The sequence below is a fragment of the Crinia signifera genome, chromosome 4 (genome assembly GCF_055691185.1).
Source record: "Crinia signifera chromosome 4, ASM5569118v1, whole genome shotgun sequence".
In the NCBI taxonomy this organism is placed as follows: domain Eukaryota; kingdom Metazoa; phylum Chordata; class Amphibia; order Anura; family Myobatrachidae; genus Crinia; species Crinia signifera.
Window position 1 is genome coordinate 104,728,921 of NC_139220.1, and position 20,374 is coordinate 104,749,294.

Sequence of the window (20,374 nt, forward strand, 5' to 3'; positions counted from 1 at the left end):
TTTGTTTTGTTTCTTTTGTGGCCTCATCATGCCATGAGACTGCAGTGCAGTCAGACTATTGGCCTTTATTATGTTGACGACAGCATTCAGACCTTTTTACATATGTCAAGATTTTACCATGGAGACTATCCATACTAATTGGGTTAAGGATGGACTTGCCTTTAAACAAAATTTTTGACATTGTTCACATCCTGTTGATATGTAGACTGAATATAGCGAACGCCACAGATTTTCTGAGGAAACTATAGACACCAGAATCTATACGGTGTGACTGGTTAGCTAATGCTACTGTTATTTGTAGAAATGGATTCTAACCCTGTGAAAATATCCTAACTTTCTTTGTCAACCTTATATTCACCATGTTCCAGAGGCCTCTATCTTCCAGGAGGTCTAGGAGTCCTCCTAATAGTGGATTTCCCCAGCCCTGTGCAGATCCATAAGTGTTGCTTTACATTTCTTTACAATGATCTGTTAGAAAAACACCTGAAAAACTCCCTACCACATACAGTCAACAAAGGAATAAAAAAAATACATACTTTAAAATCATAAGGCAGTCTTAAAGGTTCTTGCGCTCCACAGGGCCCCCGGCTTGGTAGTCTGGTCTACCCAGAAAATCTAAATTTTGCATTCTGTATCTTTAACTACTCAGTAGAAGTATACCTTTAATACAGTATAGGGAGCTAAACAAATGTAGCACTGTTGTTTACGGGTATCGTTCAATAGATCTAAAGGAAAAAGATAGTCAACAGGTTGACCCTGTATAAAGGAAGGCCGCAGAAAAGGTAGATATGAAAATGGTTGGCTAAAAGGTTTTTTTTATTTTGTTTTGTTTTACCATCACTGGGCAAAATTTGTGAGAACATGTTCGCTTCCCCATGCTCAGAGCAAAGTGCCTAGTTCAGTTACTGCTGTGATTGCCCGGTTACTATTCCCAATAGTAGTTCACAATGGATGGTAAATCAGGATTTAAACACACACAAAAAAAAATTGTTGATCCTTGTCATATCTGGCCCTGCACTCGGAGAGGCTGTCACTGGTGAGGAATGTCTGTATGCTGGTTGTAACGTCATGCAGGCTAGGTCATATACTGCCATCTCCTCTCCCTGCCGGCTGCTATTCCTCTCCCTGCAGGAGTGTAGCAACTATGAGAAGCATTTGCTTTGGAGCACAGCAGCGGTGGTCCCCACACCCCGCTAGTGACATCACTGGGTGTAGGGAAGGATGGGGGGTGGATGTCTCTCCATGCAGGAGCCGGGCTCTTGGGGTGCGGGTGCTTTGCCTCTCACTTCCGGCAGACCCTGCTGTGCTTCCCTGCACTGAAGCTCAATTTTTTGTAGCTCATCCCGCAGACCCTGGCACTAGCTCCCCCAAGCCACCACAGGTCTGCTGCATAATAGTAACGCCACTGTGGATCAATAGCTGCTGGAAGATTAGCTTCTATCAACCTCCACAGATGTCTGACTTGTTCATCTCCGATGACTGTGTGGGAAAGGATCTAGTTTTCTTCTGGAGGTGCGGTTTAAGAATTTATCAAGACTACTACTCCCATTTTATTGTTTAACGCTCAGGCAAAAATCTAATTTTAATATCTACAGAAGTATAATTAAATGATGTTGTGTGTGTGTGTATGGATGTTTGACAATAACTCTCAAATGCTTGAACTAGTTATCATCAAACTTTGCACCCTACCATATCATCAAGGTTCGAAGAAGGGTTTAATCAGACGAGCCCTTAAGAGTGCTGGCAAAAGGGTCCATGCTACTGTATTTCTGTTTTCATGCATTGTGATACAGTATGTCACTGGAAAACTTAGGACTTCTTGAATACAACCAGGGCTGCTGAAAGTGCCACCAGGCCCTGGTGTGGTCAATGGCAGGGGAGTAACCAATAAGAGGAGGCGTGGTCGATCCCCTGTAAGAAAATAAATAATATATATATATATATATATATATATATATATATATATATATATATATATATATATATATATATATATATATATATATATATATATATATATATATATATATATATAGACGGTAGAATCCCAACATCAAGAAGAGACCAAGCACGGCACTGGAGGACTTGTAAATGGTGGTTTTTATTACCTCAACGTAATAATGTACCAGTAAGGACCAACAACAGATTTACAGCTCTACAAAGATTAAGATCAAATGGAGAACAAGAACTGTCCGCCGCATCGTCTTCTTTTTTGTCCCAGAGCACAGGAACAAGAAGGAAGGAAGATTGGAGAGTGGTCTTGGAGGAAAACGTAAAACAAGCTTCCCCCCTAAAAAGAAGATTGCCAGACGAAGAGGAAAACGGGGCAGCGGGAGGCAGAGATCCCAAAAAAAGAGCGGCGTAACGAAGCAAGACATCGCAAATATGGCAACCAATAAAGGCATCTTTAACCTATCAAAACATGAACTTACAGCCCCAGAGGTCTCCTTTCTGGGGAAGGGACCCTCTTTTGCACCTACAAGTAATATGAACAGGTTTGAGACATACATCGATCTAAACAAGTTTGTTCGAAAACTCACATTAAAGAGGCACTTCCTGAGGAAAGATGACGCGATAACATCGAACTTTGAGAATAGATCTAAATCAGGTCTAAAACCCACATCTAAATACTACCCAATTGAGTCGAAGGGGTCCAACATCAACATTTTTTATGACCTGGTTAAAAAGGATCTATGTGATACAGAGCAAGCACCAATAAAAACCAAGAATCTGACGAATTCTGAAAGGGAGGCATTGAAGAAACTACAGAAAGACAAAGACTTAGTATTAAAACCTGCTGACAAAGGGGGGGGGGGGTATGGTCCTCATGGACCGGGAAGCCTATGTAAAAGAGGCAGAGAGGCTCCTGGCAGATGAAAAATCATACAGTAGACTCACGAATGATCCAAAAGATACATACATCAAAGAACTACGCACTCTTCTGCTACAAGGTCTTAGAACCAATATTTTAACAAAAGACGAATATCAATATTTATTAAGATCAGACCCTATTACCCCAATATTTTACTTTTTACCAAAGGTCCACAAGTGCATGACCAACCCACCCGGAAGACCAATTGTGGCTGGTATCGACTCATTAACCTCCAACTTGTCTCAGTATGTGGATATTTTCCTCAATAAATACGTAAAATGCCTACCCTCGTATCTAAAGGATACGACAGCAGTGCTGAACACTATGGAAGACTTTGAATGGAAAGAGACCTACAAATGGGTAACCATAGATGTTCAGTCACTATACACTTGTATTGAACATCATAAAGGAGTAGAAGCCTGCAAAGGATACTTAGAAGAAGATGCCTCACTTTCACCGGAACACATAAATTTTATCTGCGATGTAATGTTTTTTATTCTGCACCACAACTATTTTAAAGTCAAAGACCAATTTTACTTACAACAATGCGGAACAGCAATGGGGACTATATTTGCGCCCAGTTTCGCAAATCTTTTTATGGGACACTGGGAAAACTTTTATATCTACAATAACCAAGTTTATAAGAGTGCCATAATACTATATAAATGATATATAGACGATATTTGAATTATTTGGGACGGAACAAACGCACAATTCGAAGAATTTTTTAAAGGCCTGGACGGAAACTATTTGAACCTTAAATTCACTTCCAATATACAGCAAGCATCCATAGAATTCCTTGACCTGATCCTGACGCACGAGAACAACAAAGTGATAACAAAGAATTTCGTAAAAAGCGTGGACAAAAACAGCTACCTACACCACAAAAGTAATCATTTGAAAAAAATGGAAAGAAAACATCCCATACTCTCAATTCCACAGAATTAAACGCAATTGTAGCAAACAGGAAGATCTAGAAGAACAACTCACCCCATATGGTCAGCGATTTATGGAAAAAGAATACCCAGCGGGCCTTATCGAAAAAGCAGCAGAAAAGACAAGAAACACGAGCCGCACGTCACTATTAACATATAAAACCAAGGAAGAGGACAAGAGCGAATCGGTAGCTTTTATTACTACCTACAACAGACACGAAAACATAATTAAAAAATCAATACAAAATCACTGGGGGATCTTATTGATGGACCCAATCCTTAAAGAGATCCTACCCCCAAGACCTGACATCGTTTACAGGAAATCGAAAAACCTAAAGGACCTATTGGCACCTAGTATGCTGAAAACATCTAAGCCCTCCACAAAATTACCCAAATGCAAAGGATCCTATAAATGCGGGAAATGTGTCATTTGCAAATACCTCCATCCAAACAGAAAACACTTTACAGACACTGGGGACAATAACGAGTTCCAGATCAAGGACTTCATGAACTGCAATTCTACTTCTGTCATATACCTACTGGAATGTACGTGTGGAAAGAAATATATAGGGAAAACCAAGCGCCCATTGAAAATCAGGATTCAAGAACGCGTAAGGAGTATCAAAAACAAACTGGACAATCATGCAGTTCCTAGACATTTTTCAACAACCCACAAATCCAACCCAGAAGATATGACATTCAAAGTTATTGAACATGTCCAGCTGGGAGAAAGAGGAGGCGATCTGGCGAAGAAACTTTCCCAAAGGGAAATGTATTGGATATTTCAGCTCCAGACACTACACCCTAATGGTCTAAATGAGGGATACGAAATTGCCCCGTTCCTGTAAAGGTCCTGTAACCCTCCCATGAGAGGAATTTTATCCCCCTGTACTTCTTCCACACACATGCACCCCCCTCCCCCCCTGTTTTCTTTTTCCCCTTCTTTTTCATCCCTTTATATCCCCCTTCTTCTATACACTATAGTTACTCTCTGAGCAAATAGGTACTCGGGTCCGAGAGGTTTCCAGGATCAAAAAACATTAGTCACACCACACTGGCAATGCCCAATCTCGTCCGATCTTGGCAGCCAAGCAGTGTTTGGGCCTGTCCAGTATCAGGACAGGAGACTACCTGAGAAGAATAGTTTCTGTAATGAAGGAAACAAGAAAACTCGTGATAAGGACAACCCAAAAATACCAAGGCTCAGTTCAACACACATTTTTACCCTTTGGGCACACTCACCCTCTCGCTCATTTCTCTATACATCTCACCTTTTATGCCTGTCACTTATCACCTTAACCACCCATCCACAAACAAGAGGTCTTATATAGACACTTATTGTAACATAAGAAACAGAAATATGTTTAATCACTGGTTCACCTACACCCTAGCCTTTTTTCAGCACCTCCTCCTAATATTTATAATATTTATACATAAATACTTTATGCATATAACTAGTCCTTCTCTCACTAAGTATACTTAAGCACTTTATTAAACATGCTGCTATATTATATATATATATTTTATTCCCGCTGCTATATACATTTTTAATGTATTTATTCCTGCTGCTATATCATGAATATTGCCATATAATCATCTACCTTAATTTTTTCTTACCCCTATTCATTATTGCTGCTATATATTATTTTCCTTAATTCACTATATATATATATATATATATATATATATATATATATATATATATATATATATATATATAATATCGTCATCAAGTCACACAAAATCATTTAATATGTGCAAATGTGCAAGTACTAATATAATATATCTTATATTTCCATGTCCCATGCGAAATCGCTATGAATGAAAATATGAACTCCAATTCACGTACTGAGAATCCATTAAGATGGCCGCTTTTCAATGCAAAAGTCCCCAAAGGTCCCCGGAAAAATGGCCGCTGAACGGAGACAAAAAACCATACTAGAGCCAAGACGGCCTGAATCGCAAATCTGAATCTGACTGACAACCGCCGCAGCCATTCCGTGCAAAGCGCAACAGAGCTGAAGTGTGGCAATGCAGTACATCCGCCGAAGAAGGGCGGAAGCCGCCCAGTACATTGAACTATACGCACACAGGAAACGGGGTGGAAGTGACGTCCACCCACCGGAAGTGGGGACGCGCATCCCCCAATTAAGCTTTATTGTCTATTTCTCTGACTATATTCATGTTTTTTCTGCGCTTTTTGTTTTTGTAAGTGAGTTGCCATGAAGCCATTATATTCACTATAGAAGCAGATGAAAATTCTGCGTGAAACCATGAATATAGAAACGGAGGACACATCCCACAGGATGTGACCTCATAACTATGTGCATTAGGCATACATAGTATAAATAGAGCACAAGACACCTCTCTCCCTCACCCCTTGAAGAAGTCTCCTAGACAAAACGCGTTGGGCAGTGCCTGCTGACTCCTCCACTAAGATAAGTCCTTCACTTTTTAGACTTTTTTAGAGTAATTCCCTCCCCATTTTTTAGCGACATCACTTGTAGGCCTTTTTTAGTAATAATATCGCATTTTTTACTACTGTTTTTTCTATGTAAACTGTATTATTGTCTGTTCCCCATTTCTTAGTGCTATTGTGCACTTTTTTATATATATATAAAATAAAACTTTTTTATTATAAAGAGTATTCCGTGTAGTATACAGGTATTTATTGTCGCTCATACCTCTATTTCAACCATTTGCTATATATATATATATATATATATATATATATACAGGTCGAGTATCCCGTATCCGAATATCCGTTATCCGAATTATTCCGTACGGACATTCCAGAAAGTGAAAAAAAAAATTTTTTTTTGATAAAAACTCACTGGGGACATTTGCAACAGCATCACTGGGGACATGATATGTAACTGGCACTATATATGTGCAAGACAATGATTGCTTGGCATTCAAATTCAGTGCTGAGATAGTACACACATTTTGTTTCACGTTTTGAAACCTTGTTTTTTGAACAATTAAAATATATTTGTGTGTATTTTATGTGGTAATAAAATATATTTGTGTGTATATTATGTGTTTATACAGCATAAATGCAAGATACTTCAAAATACATCATTGAAATATTAAAATATTCCGAAATACGGAATAATCCGTTATCCAAAATTCTCCTGGTCCCGAGCATTTTGGATAAGGGATACTCAACCTGTGTATATATATATATATATATATATATATATATATATATATATATATATATATATATATATATATATATATATATATATATATATATATATATATAATTTTTTTTTTTTTTTAATTGCAGGGGGTGTGGGATGTGTACCGGCACTGCTGCCTGAGCAGTGTGTGATGAGCGGGGGAGAGGAGGCTGTGCTGCTGTGGCAGCCGCTGCTCTCTACTCCCACTGACTGTTCTATGCTGATGGGGAGGGGGCATGGGATCCTTCATCAAATGCGGGACTGGGTAAAAAGTACCCGCTCTCTTTCCCCCTCCCCATCCCCTCCTCTCTGGCACCGAATAAAACACATAAATAGATTCCCTTAAGTGGACCTTTAACCCCTTGAGTGGTGGGTTTTCCTGGGGCAGGGCAAACCTACCCAGGGGTTTGTCCTGCCGCAGAAATACTCACCACAGAAGGGGCAGCCACTGTCTTCTGCAGTAGCTCCTGCTCCCCTGGGGCTGTTGCTGTCAGCTTTGGCTGTTTGTGACCCCTTAGAGAAGTTTGGGGGTCACTTGGGGGGTTTGGGAGCACTCATGTGCTTGGGCATTCCTTTGTTTGGCGACAAGTAGGATTGTAGGCAGTGATGGGGAGGATTAGCGACGGGGTATAGTGGTGTGCCAGTGGTTCGCCACTTACTGGCTACTTTCTTTACAGTAGCATGCCTGGAAATTGCTCGGGAGAGCCCACTTCTGCAGCGCAGCTCAGCCCGAGAGAGTCCTGGCCATACCACTGAAGATGTTAAATGCCTATAAGGGTCCATTAAATGAAAATCCTATTCAATTTACAAAACCTTTTGAGAATTGCATGATCACACAGCCACTGTGCCCCTCCCCCTAGTTGCATTTTTCTCAACGCGACTGCAGTTTCATGGGTCTCATACACGCATGAGCAGATTGTTGAAAATTAACATTTAGTGACTCTCTACTTAATTAGACCCTATATGATGTATGTACTCTATAACCTTACTGCATGTCCTAGTACTCTGCTTAGTTGCACTTTAAAAGAGATTATGTAATTTTGTAACTGCACCATTATACATCCATAATTAATAGTAAACTCTACAGATCAATACTGTAGAGATTTTTATAAGTTTATATGACTGTAAATTCAGGAGTGTGAAAATACATTGTTTTTAGCTTCAATATTGAAAAACAAAATTGTAACTTAATGGGCCCCACACACAGCGATGTGTTTAGGGCTTCCTAGCTATGCTAGGTTGGGTGGTGCTGTCGCACAGCACACAGAGCTGACGGCGCTGAACGAGCTGATAGTGCCAGTGGAGAACACTGGCGACCAGCGAGATTGATGGACACTGTCCATCAATCGGTCAGTGACGTGCACTGCTGTCACTAGCCCTACAGACACACACACACCGATTTTTAGAGGCATTTTCTAAGTGACTTTGCCAAACTAAGCAAAGTCGCTTAGAAAATGCCTTCATAATGGCATGTATGTAGGCCCTATAAGAGGTCAGGTGTGGCCGAACTGCCCTCAAAAACTGCCAACAGTTCAGTTTCCAGGCCACCTGTGGATCTGTACAATGTGTTGGTTAGGAATGAATGCAGTACATGATTTAAAATGTGACTGATAGTAATGACCACACCTGTGCAATAGCTAGGTGGACTGCTGGTAGAGCTCAATGACTGGTTAATACGGTTCGGGGATGAATGGTAGACTATTATAAATGGTTGATATACCCAGTGCCGGAGCGCCCCGGCGCTCACCTGCTCCACGGGTGGGGAGGAATACGGATGCCGTGCTGCTCCTGGGTGGTGGGGGGTGTGATGCGTGATGCGGCCGGCACGCTGATTTTGGGGGGGGGGGGGGGGGGGGGGCGGAGAGGGATACGGCCACCGTGCTGTTCCGGTGTATATATAATTACTCACCCTTCAGGAGGAGCTCGGGTCTAGCTCAGCGGGCGGGAGGGAGAGCTGGAGGTCTGGCTTAGCGGGCAGGAGGGAGGCCTCGCAGTTAAGTCCCGGCGCAGTGTGACTGACATCTTCCTCCACCCGCACTGTGTACAGCCGCTCAGCCGGGCAGCGCTGAGCACTTGGCTCACCCTCAGACGCTGAGCGGCTGTACACGGTGCGGGTGGAGGAAAATGTCAGATAACATGCACCGGGTCTGGGACTGAACTGCACACAGCGCAGCGAGCCCTCCCTCCTGCCCGCTAAGCCAGACCTAGCGCTCTCCCTCCTGCCCTGCTCCCAACTACCGCCCCTAAGTGGCTGGATATACCCTAGATCTACTTTGGCAGAAAATCGACAAGCAAAAGGTCAACATTGCCATGGTTAAAGCTTAAGAATTTGACACTAGTTTTTCACTTTATTGTTGTCTGTGTCGAAATGGACACTCTATAATTGTACTGCCTCCCCTCACATGGCTCAATGCTTTTGCTGGGTTTGGCACACTTATAATCTAACTCTATAGCTGTGTACGCATGGGGGTTGCTGATGAAAGGGAGCCGCAGAGGGAATTAGCTGGTCGCAGGACCAAGCTCCAGCGATCACAAGGGGGCTAAAAACGGGAGCGCACAGTCCAATCGCTGGCAATATGGTCACTCAGCAACCATATTGCCAGTGATAAATGCCCGTGTGTACACACACCTGTAGTCCACTTGGATGGTAAAGTATGAACTAAGTCAGTCTAAAATAAAAAAACGTGTTGACCTTTTCAGTCTCAACCATGTTAATGTCAACATTTTGCTTGTGTCGACCTTCTGTCAATGTCTACCTTGGTTATGTCTACCATTTATAGGTGTTGACCATTAGTAGTCTATCTAGTCATTGTTGACCTAGATATTGTCGACCCAGGGACTGCATTCCATTTGGCCACCCCTGGACTATCAAATTGAACGAAACAAACATACCTAAGCTTCCTGAGAGTAAATATATGACTTATAAATGACTACCAAACAGGGCCGGTGGTAGGGTGTCTGGCGCCCTCCTGCAAACCATAAATTTTGCGCTCTTTCACATTGCCATTGCAACAAGCTGCAGCCCGATTGTGGGAGTGTATGCAACACGCGATCTTATGGAGGATCTCAGGTGCATGTACATGTATGCATACACCATCTCAGTGCTGTGTCCGTAAAATGTTGCAGGCACAAAAGGTGCACATACACGCTGCAAGAATCGCATACGTTATGGGCTAGATCGCATCGTACGAAATGCATGCAATGTGTGTGCGATGCGATCCGAAAGCAGTACAAAAAGTATGTGCAGCACATCGCATCGCATGCTGCTATTGCAGTGTGTATGGCCACCTTTAGGCACATAACCCAGACCATTATTTAAAAAGTGTCTAAATTAATATAAAAAAATCTTCAATTATTAAAAAAATTGTTATAAACATGTATAATAAAAGACTTGCTGTTCTTTTGCTGTTTAACTCTTGTGCAGTCCCTCCTCTTCTATCTGCGTAGGCAGGACGCTGAGGACGCCATTACACCCCTCTTGTGACTGAGGGGGAAAGGAGGGGAGAGAAGGAGGAGATGGAAGAAGAGTGGAGGAGATAGAGGGGGCGGGGTGTTGAGGACTGGCACTGGCACAGCACACTGAGAAGAGGGAAGGAAGGGGAGGCGGCACTGCTGCCTGTTCATCATTTGATTGACAGCTGACAGGCGCAGGGAGCAATGGGTAGGGGGCAGATCTGGACATGACATGTCATTCAGGCATTCACAAACAGCGCTACATGCCTCAGCGCAAGTGTCCATGAGGAAGAGGGGGCAGGTCACAGGAGAAGGACAGTGTGTGCACTGTGCAGGGAGCTGCTCAGCCTCTCCATACTGCCGCCCGCTGTCAGACAGGCGCTGCGGGTGGCGTGCAGGAGGCAGTGACAGTGAGGGATGAGGCAGCTTTAGCAGAGCAGGGAGGGAGACAGCGCCTTTTCAGCATGGTGCCTCCCTGCTTTGCAGGAGCTGCTGAGTGGGTAGCGCCGGCCCTGCTACCAAAGAAGTCAGTTAAGCTGTTTTTGTTTTCACCATGTAGCTTTTGGTAAAACTACAAGTTACTTTTAAGTTTCATTAAGTCTTGTCTCGCTCCTTAATGCAAGAAAATATTGCTGGGGAATACTGGCTGGTAGGGGTAAGAGAACTATTAGCACTTTGACAGCCAATCTCTGTTGCATCAATGCATGCAGTTTCAAAACAATGACATAGAAAGAAAACTTTATTAAATAAAACATTATATTATGCATAAAAAGGGGAATATCTTTGTTAATAACTTTTCCCATTCTCCTGCAAGTCTTTGGGAGGCTTCTGTGGTAAGAAGCCTGGCAACTCTACCACCGGGATGATCCCGAATGATTCAGTAAATAGGGCTCACCTACCTGTACCTAATAAACTTTATAACCCAAAATGACAGGAGAACAATAGGGCACCATAACTAAAACTTTATAAGATGTGCAACAATCTCAGATCTCTGCTTGTAATCAAACCATACAACCTTTTTAGCAATATATATATAATTTATTTACATTCAAGTCACCTAAAAGTACTATACACCTTCAGCGGAATGAACATAATATATACATAAGGCCAAGTGTAAATACTTGAATGCACTTTAATACAGAATGTAGAAAATAAAAACACTGGTCATTACACATTTTTATTGTTCAAATGATTTCTCTTATCTGAAAATAAGAAATAAATAAAACACTTGTGCGCACACTTTCACAATCAAACACACTCATTCACTTACTCCTGGAGCAGGGAGTGCTCTCATTTTGCATATACAGCTGGCTTAGGGGTGAAAAGGCCAATAAACTTTATTTGTCTGAATTTCTCCCTTATTTGTAGAAAATGAGATCTGGTGTGCCCTTCAATGTCCTTATGGCTATCAAATAGAGGATATCTGTATTTATTGGGAATCTTTTTTCAAATCTATTGCACCTTTCTCCACTTACCTGGGTATGGGTGTTGGTAAAAACTGAACAACACAAATACTGGGTGTCACTGTCGCACCTCTCTGACAAGGTAGCAATACAAGACACTTGGTTTAGAAGTAAAGTCTGTAGTGATTGGTGGGTTCATTCCCTGGGAGTGGCAGGTGGTGATTTTTTTTTTTTTTTCAGTCCAGTGCACTTGGTACTAGATGGTGTTAGTGTTCATTAGAAGGGTCCACAATATGAAACGAAACAACTTTATAGACAGTGGCTTTGTAATGCCTTTTTTTTTTTTTTAATGTGGAATTTTTCTTCATTGTTCTGGTTTCGTCTTCACAATTAACGTGTTTGAATGAGAGCAACGTTACTATGATGGATTTTGAAAATCCTGCTCTGCATAAAGGAGCTGCTGAACGTTTCATTAACCCTTTCACTGGCAGGGGTTTTTAGAACCAAGAAAGATATGTTTAAAGCCCTCCACCCCCCACAGTTGCCAGGGAAGGGGGAATTTTAAGGGTAAAGTCCATGAACCTGGTATCAGGAATCTAAGAGGCCTTTGGCCATGCCTGGACATTGGACTTGCTGGAAATGTGCAGGTGACTGATACTCTTTCAGCACTCTGCCTCTGACATCATGTACATGAGTGAGTCTTGTTTCCCAATGTCTGCCACAGCTGCTGCCAACCTTGCCAGGTTCCCATTGGGGAAGTTCTGTGCCTCCCAGAAATTCAGGAGGATGGCAGTAGGGCTTGACTTGGAGATAAAGAAACCTAAATGGCTGCAATAGAAAAGATAGAAGAGATTAACTGAAGTTTCTTATCAATGGACAGCAGATTTTCAATAAACCAGGAAATGTTGATTGCATGTAGTCTTCCTTTACCAGCATGACATATTTTGGGAATGTATCTAAAAAGCTTGTCATACACCTAAAGATTATCTATCCAACCAGCTAGGTGTATGGCAGGCTAAAGTTATTTAATATAGTGCAAGCTTATTTATAAAGACACTACTAAGCCCGCTCAAAGCAAATGCTTTGAAAGCTAGTCCAGTAGCGCACGCAGGGGGGGGGGGGGGGGTTCTGAGTACCCAGAAACCCCTCCAGGAATCTGAGGGCCATAGTCTGAAAGCTGAGGGTCCCCTCTTTCCATGGGTACAAGAATTTTAAAAATCGGCCCTGGGGAACCGGAGATATCTGACTTAAAAGCAGTGGTCCCCATCCAAGCCTGTTAATTGCTCTTCCCAGTCAGATATTTCAGGTTCTGTCTGACTTAGAGTTTTTCTGAGGGTATATTCCAAAAGCTGGGACTCTTCCCCCTTTGAGGGACACTAGTAGCTTGTCTCTACTATTCCCAGAACCAGAGATATCAGCCTTCCAGCAGCTGGTTACTGCTCCAGCTCCACACACCTGGTATGTAGTTTTATATTCTTGTTGGCGGATTGCTCTGCCTCCTGAATTCTGATCCCCTAGTCCCCAATACCATTTGTTAGGTGGGATTCTCTAGTTTTTAATTCCATTAAAAGCTAAGAAATCTATTTCCGGGAACTGGAGATATCTGCAGTCAAACAAGCTGTCCTCCCACCAGAAAATTATGAATAAGCCCACTCCACTATACACCCCTCCTGAGTATTAAACATCCTCCACTACCCTGGAAGTTATGTATCAGGGCCCCTTCATTAAGCCCAATGCCCCCTTCTCCCAACCCATCTCCCACCATCTGTGCAGTAAAGGGGTAATTAGTGGAAATTACTGAGCCCTACATGCTGAGCGGTTGATATAATACCCCCTACCACCCGCGGGACATCAAAGCTTCCCCTACCCCTACCGCTGGAGGATCGGTAGGGGCCCCAATACATTGCTATGTCCAGTGGTCTACACTGCTGTTATGTATGTATGTATGTATGTATGTATATATATATATATATATATATATATATATATATATATTGTTATGTGTATATATATATATATATATATATATATATTATTATTATTATTATTATTTATATACATTTGGTCTATCTATAATACTCTAACTGACCCGGCATATACTGGGTCACCTAAGTGTCCATCTCCGTTGCTTTGCTCCGCCCCTCTGGAAACCCCCTTCTGAAAATCCTGCGTTTGCCCCTGTAGTCTACTACCTTGTGATTGCCTCTGTGTTTGTGCATCTGTGTGAGAGAAAGCGATGTCGTTTCACTCACTGCAGTGTTTAAGTGACACCCAAATGGACTATATATATATATATATATATATATATATATATATATATATAATCAGTAATAACCAAAATACATGGCCAAATGTAATAGCCTGCGAGGTCGGTGGCCGTGCGGGATGCCAACCGAAGTTAGAGGTTTTTTTGGTTTTGCCTTGTAAATGATTGCCCTTTCAAAAAAACCTCAGAGTTTAGCTGGAATCCCCTGCGGCCGCCTAATTCGGAGGCTTCCATTTTGTTGTTGATGTCTTTTCTCCTCTTTATGAAGCTTTAATCAGAAGATACTGATCCTATTAAGGAGAAAGCGACAGAGACAGGGCGATAGGAGCTGAAATACTGTATGCTGAGACAGTAATAAACTAAAGGTGCAGAAGTAGAAATTAGCAAATGGATGGTAGTGGGGGAAGTAGGGAACTTCAGTTGCAGGCTAGACATGAGGGTGATGCTGGGGGAGAAATTAATTGGCTTGTGGCATTAACTGGAGGTGGGTGACAACCACAATGCTAACATAAACTGATCAATGTTATGTATGTGCAACATTTGTGCTTCATCTGCAACGTTGTACATTTGTAAATACTATTCTTTTGTCATTATGGTCACAGACTGCTACTGGTCTTTCCTGTGTACCAGGACTAGCCACCCGAAAACAAACAGGCCAGCTGTTACTCCAATCTACGGCCAAGCCCACTCTCCCAGTCTCCATAACCATCACCAAATGTCTGGTTTCTCTCAAGCTGTGTACACACGGTACACTTATCGCTGGCAATATGGTCGCTGAGCAACCATATTGCCAGTGATTGGAGTGTGCACCAGCGATAAATCGCTCTGCCACACTGTTGCTGTTATTATTGCTGTTAGAAAATGCTAAAACTGTGGCAGGGTGTGCTGGGATGTGTAGTTTCACAACAGCTGGAGGGCCGTAGGCCTGTTCTAGAAGATAATAGATAGTATCTAATTGGTTTCCAATAGCAGTATCCCATCTGAAATAAAACTCCCATCTTAGTCAATTCCCCCCTTTAGTAATTAAACCTCTCTGAATCGGGCACCTCCTAAACCCTTCTTCTAATCACATGCTATTTCACTAACTAGCTTTATCTACCTAAACTAATTTTACAGGTCAACTAAGTCTACTTGACATTAATAACCCGCATTTTGAATTCACTGGGCTTTCCATTAAAATGAATGATAATTTCACCCAACATATTATAACTGGCTTTGTGTGAGCTGGAAATTGTTCTACACCATTTTCTTGGAGAACAAACTAATTTAAAGCAACTTTGCTTTATCCTCACTTCAGGTTCAGGCCTTGGTGTGAAGTTTTTGCTAAATTCTTTTAGCCTACTAAGGAAACAAAACATAGGCTACACATAGGACATTTAATAACTGTGACATTTTCTTTTATAGTTGTGTGTGTGATGGTGCATAAAGGGGCAAGGAAATGGCTGGTTGCTATGGTTTTTGAATTGTTGCTGTTATCTGTAGATTGTAAAAAGTGATATACAGTTGGTGAGAAGGACATGCATTTCATAGTAGAAAAAAACAGGTTACTTAAAGGAGAAGTACTGTATAATCCAAAATAATCTGTGTATGAAGCAGATTTCCTTTTTAAATTACGATAACACTTCAAGACATCTTCCAAATACCACAGATGCAACACTTAATGATTATATATGTAGAGAATATATATAATTATTGTTTAATACAGTCATGTCGGTTCTGGCGCAACAGTATATTAATACACTACTACTGTATGTACACTTATTTTAGTTCACCATTTTAACTCAGGGTTGCCTTCTTTTGTGCTGGAAAGGGCGGAACTAGGGTGATATGACAGTTTGAGGGCATGGGAACGAGTCCTCATGGACACATCCCCGCTGTACAATGCTGCTATTGCAGGCATTGCACAGTGGGGGCAACGCAAACATGTAATTTGGTCCTACCGACCCCCGCCAATGGGAGGGGTGCGCGAGACAGGTAGAAATTGGGGAGGCGGTCCCAATTTCCCAGAGGGTAGGCAACCCGGTCTTAAATTCATTGTAATGTTTAAATTAGCACTGGAACACTAGTAATTCCTACACCCCAAATTATAATAATGATGTTTGAATGATGATTATTATTATTATTATTATTATTATTATTATTATTATGCTTGTGTGTTCTGTTAGAAAATAAGCAAAAGAAGATTAAATGTAATATGTTGTATCTATTGTTCAGCTGGATAGCACAGCTTACTTCCCCATCCCTTCCCAGCTATCAATCACACAATGCTGGCAGAAAACAGAGCTGATACTGTCAGAAAGGATCAGAGAAATTAGTAAAATTGTTTGCAAATGTTAATATTAAGTGAAGTGCATACATTTAAACAAGAAAAACACCATTCAATGGACATTTTCTTTATGGTGGAGATCACGAATGCCTTTTTCACAAGAAAAGTATAGCATTTATTGCTAGTAATATCTTGCAGTGATCAAACAAGAGTAATTCAGATCAGAAAACATTGCATGGAGAATCTTAATTGGTTAGGTTACATTGTTTCTATGTGATAGGGGAGGACCTTATATACTGTACATCAGGATAACACAGTCATTATAATTGCCATTGAGTTTATGAACTCTAGTGCTATTTAGTAAAACCCTTGTATGACATCACTCTTATGGTGCCCATACTGTATATGCGAGACCCATACCTGGTACGGTATGCAGTAAACCAAAAAATGTCTAGTAATGGGATACTGTAGATTCCGGGGCTTTGATGCGGTGGGTGGCCAACACCATGTTCAGATGGTGTTGCCCTATAGAAGCCTAAAGACCTCTATTCACATTTCACTACTGAAAGGGACCCAATTGGATCCCTCCCAGCACATGACCCCCCCCCATGCCATGTACAGATAGGACACCAGGTCATAATCCCGGTAGCCCAATCATCACAAAGGACAGCTCCTAAAGTTGAGTCTATATCTAAGTTATATCTAAGTTATATCTTGCCCCTCCCCTTACTCTAACCATCCCCTCCTGCAACCTTAACCTCTATCCCCCACAGACAAACCCTAACTGGCCACAACCACCAACCAAACCCTTCCACTCCTTCAGCCTAAACCTAACTGTCCGCCACATGCAGCCTAGCCCTAACTAGCCACTGGCCGCTCCCTGTATCCCTGTATCCTAACCCACTATCACTTCCACAGTCTAAACCTAACCCTCCACCCCTTCAGCCTACCCTAAACCCAGTGGCGTAACTATAAATTCTGCTCCCCCCTGCCAAACAGTCTTTGGCACCCCCCCCCCCCCTCCGGCTCCTCTCCGGCGTGTTTCCCCAGCATGTGATGCACTGATGCTTCCCTTGACTCTGACACATCCCAGGCCGCCCTAGCACGCCCATCCGCCTGCCCATCCTCTACACAGTAGCCAATAGCCGGCTGTGTATAAATTTAATCAGTGGGGGGATTTGTCATCTCTGCCATTGCCGCACCCGCGCTGTGGCTGACTCGCCTCCAGTGCTCAGCCAGTGGGCAGCGGCAGGCAGCAGCATGTCAGTGCGTCGAGCGGGTGCCAGCGCCCAAACAGACCTCACTGCTGCTTGCTCCTCCAAGCGGCTGCTGGGGCTGCCTTACAGTAGTTACGCCACTGCCTAAACCCCTGCAGCTTAACCCTAACCATTCTCCTCCATAAACTAACCTAACAGTCCCTCCACAGCACTTGATCTTTCCCCTCATGAGGAGGCAGGTAGCAGGTGACATCAGAGGGTTATTAGCCAACTTGGATGTAGCAATTACCCAGCTCTTGCCACAAGAGCTGTCCTTTGCAATTTGATTAATGCATATAGCTTAAGTAACTGCCTATAAGTATGTGATGAGTGACGGGATGCATCCCCACTCCCCCCAGTGCTTACTCCGGATGCCTGCAGTGGATTTTCCTTCTTCTTTGGTAGCCAGTTCTCTGCACCATGTAGCATCACACTACTTTTAAAGGAGAAGCAGCCTGTATGGATCTGGAGTTTAGCACTCTCCTGCAGCTGTGTCTCTGTCATGTTTGTCCCCCCTTTTTCCGATGCCCCTGTGCTCACACTGTAAAACTCAACCAGATACAATTTCAGTAGGCAAAAACAATACAGCGGGGGTATTCAATCCTGGCCCGTTTTCGCCTGGCTCAACAGTATATCGGCAGGCGGAATTCAATGTTCCGCCTGTCCATTGTCGAAAAGGGGACATGTCTGTGAATTTGACAATCCATGTTTGTTTTCGACAACACAGATCCGACTGGTTTTACAGTCGGATTAATTTTGTTGAATTCCGCCTTTAATGCTTTTGGAAATACCAGCATTGAATGGGTGCTGCCGCTATTTCCGCTGTCAGAAATAGAAAACCCGCCCTTAGTATTTGTCTAAAGTCACGGGTTTTTATGTTGTTGTTATTTAAATGTAGTAGTATGAGGAAAGTGTGAGCTTGGCAGATTGGGATTCCAATGAGAATGTTGCTCTACTACTGTATGCCCCGTATCATGCTATTTACAAATTGAGTATATTATACAGCAATCTCCAAGCAAGCTTTGTTTTAATACTCAACTAACCTGTCCAGATTCAGCTTCTGAGCTAACACTCTCCATTCGGCTCCATGGGAGGATGGCTCATCTAAGCTTGTAATGATCTTCTGTCTCATTAGAAAGGGGATTTTGAAGGCGCTGGGTCCCACCAGAGCTGGTGCATCCTTTTCTCCTTCATCCAGTAGTATCTGTGATGGGCGACTTTCCTAAATCAAACCATTCTTAGTTAGAACCTTTATGTGACCAGATGTATATGTCACAGTAGAAATATAAACTTAGATAAAACTAGGGTACAGGAGAATGGGTACAGCGGAAATAAAACACTACACTGAGAGTGACCTAGTACTTTGCAATCTGTAGCTATTGTCAGCTCTCCAGTTTTCATTGTGCATACCTTTTAAAAACTGCACAGAAAGAGTAATGCCATATATTGCATACAGGTAGACATTGGGCAGAATTTATCCTGTGTACCGCAGGAGAATCGCTTAACTGTTCAACTGTCATTGACCTCTTTAGCTGCAGTATAAGTCACATAGTGAACTTCAATACATAATCTTCATATTTCCTATTTAGCTCTTCAAATACAGCGCTTCAAAGCTGCTTATGTTACTATTCTAGTCTACCAACTTTTTATAGGGAAACTCAAATGAAACAATATGCTCAGTTCATCCCATATGTTCTGTATTTATTTTGTCACCAATGGAAGTGGTAAATATTGAATTACTTCTATACTAACTGTATTCCAAGCACAATCCAGTGCGCGGAGACAGATAACGAAAGTGTCAAAGTGCGTGGAGATAGATAATGGTAGTGTCTAATGCTTGGAGATAGATAATGGCAATGTCTAATGGGGCCTACACACGTAACGATGTCAGACCATTTTCTGAGTGATGCGTGGCCACGGCGATTAATATTAAGCATGGTGGATAAATCAAGTTAATCGTCGGGGACGCCGGGTTCAGGGTCAGTGTTCTCAGCGGAGAGCACTGGGCCTTACAGATTGCTCAGCACACAGCGCAGCACATTTTGCTGAGCTTTCTGATACCCCTTTTACACCAAAACTGCTGGGTCGCACTCGGGTTTTTGGACCCGGATGCGACACGACAGTTGTTCCCTTTTACACTGGCGTCCCCTGGCATTAAGCCGGGTAGGGGACGCCGGTGAATTCGGGTACCGAGCCAGCGCTCGGTGATGACATTATCTCCAAGCGACGGGAAACCCGCCGACCGTCACCCCGCAATATCGCCTGACACCCCCGCAACGCCGACCGACACGCTGGCAAGCCCAGCAGCCAGGTAAGCTGCCGGGCTGCCACCAGCCTCCGTTCATGAGGTGAATGGATGCCGCACCTCTGCTGCTATCTTCATAGTACCGCAGACAGCAGCGGAGGCTGTACGCAGCCCCTGCCCAACCTCCGGGCTGACCTCAGGGTGCTGTGGTCCGGAGGTTGGGGCTCCCTGATTGGAGGAAATGGGTCCCTGGGTCGGATGACCCGGGTTACCCATTTACATGGCCCCTAACTCCGGGGAAGCCCCGTGTCCAACCCTGAACATTTGCCGGGTCGGACACCGGGTGCCAGTATCTATCTCTCTGCAATTAGACACCACCATTATCTTTCTCCCTGCAATTAGACACCGCCGTTATCTATCTTGATACACTAAAGCTGGCCATACACTTATGCGATTTTGGCTAATTCACCCGATTACAACAGATTGAACTGAG

At 42.8% G+C, this 20,374-nt stretch overlaps 1 protein-coding gene across 4 annotated transcripts in view; it reads right to left on the bottom strand.

Moving 5' to 3' along the window:
- Positions 1–11,461: 11,461 nt before the first annotated feature.
- Positions 11,462–20,374, bottom strand: part of UNC5A (unc-5 netrin receptor A) — a 307,237-nt gene continuing 298,324 nt past the window's right edge. For all 4 annotated transcript variants that reach the window (XM_083182136.1, XM_083182133.1, XM_083182135.1 and 1 more), the window contains 2 exons: positions 18,680–18,858; positions 11,462–12,676 (listed from right to left, as the gene is read on the bottom strand). In XM_083182136.1, the coding sequence (XP_083038262.1) occupies positions 12,511–12,676; positions 18,680–18,858 (345 nt within the window). In that variant the 3' untranslated portion in view covers positions 11,462–12,510. The remainder of the gene's footprint in view (positions 12,677–18,679; positions 18,859–20,374) is intronic.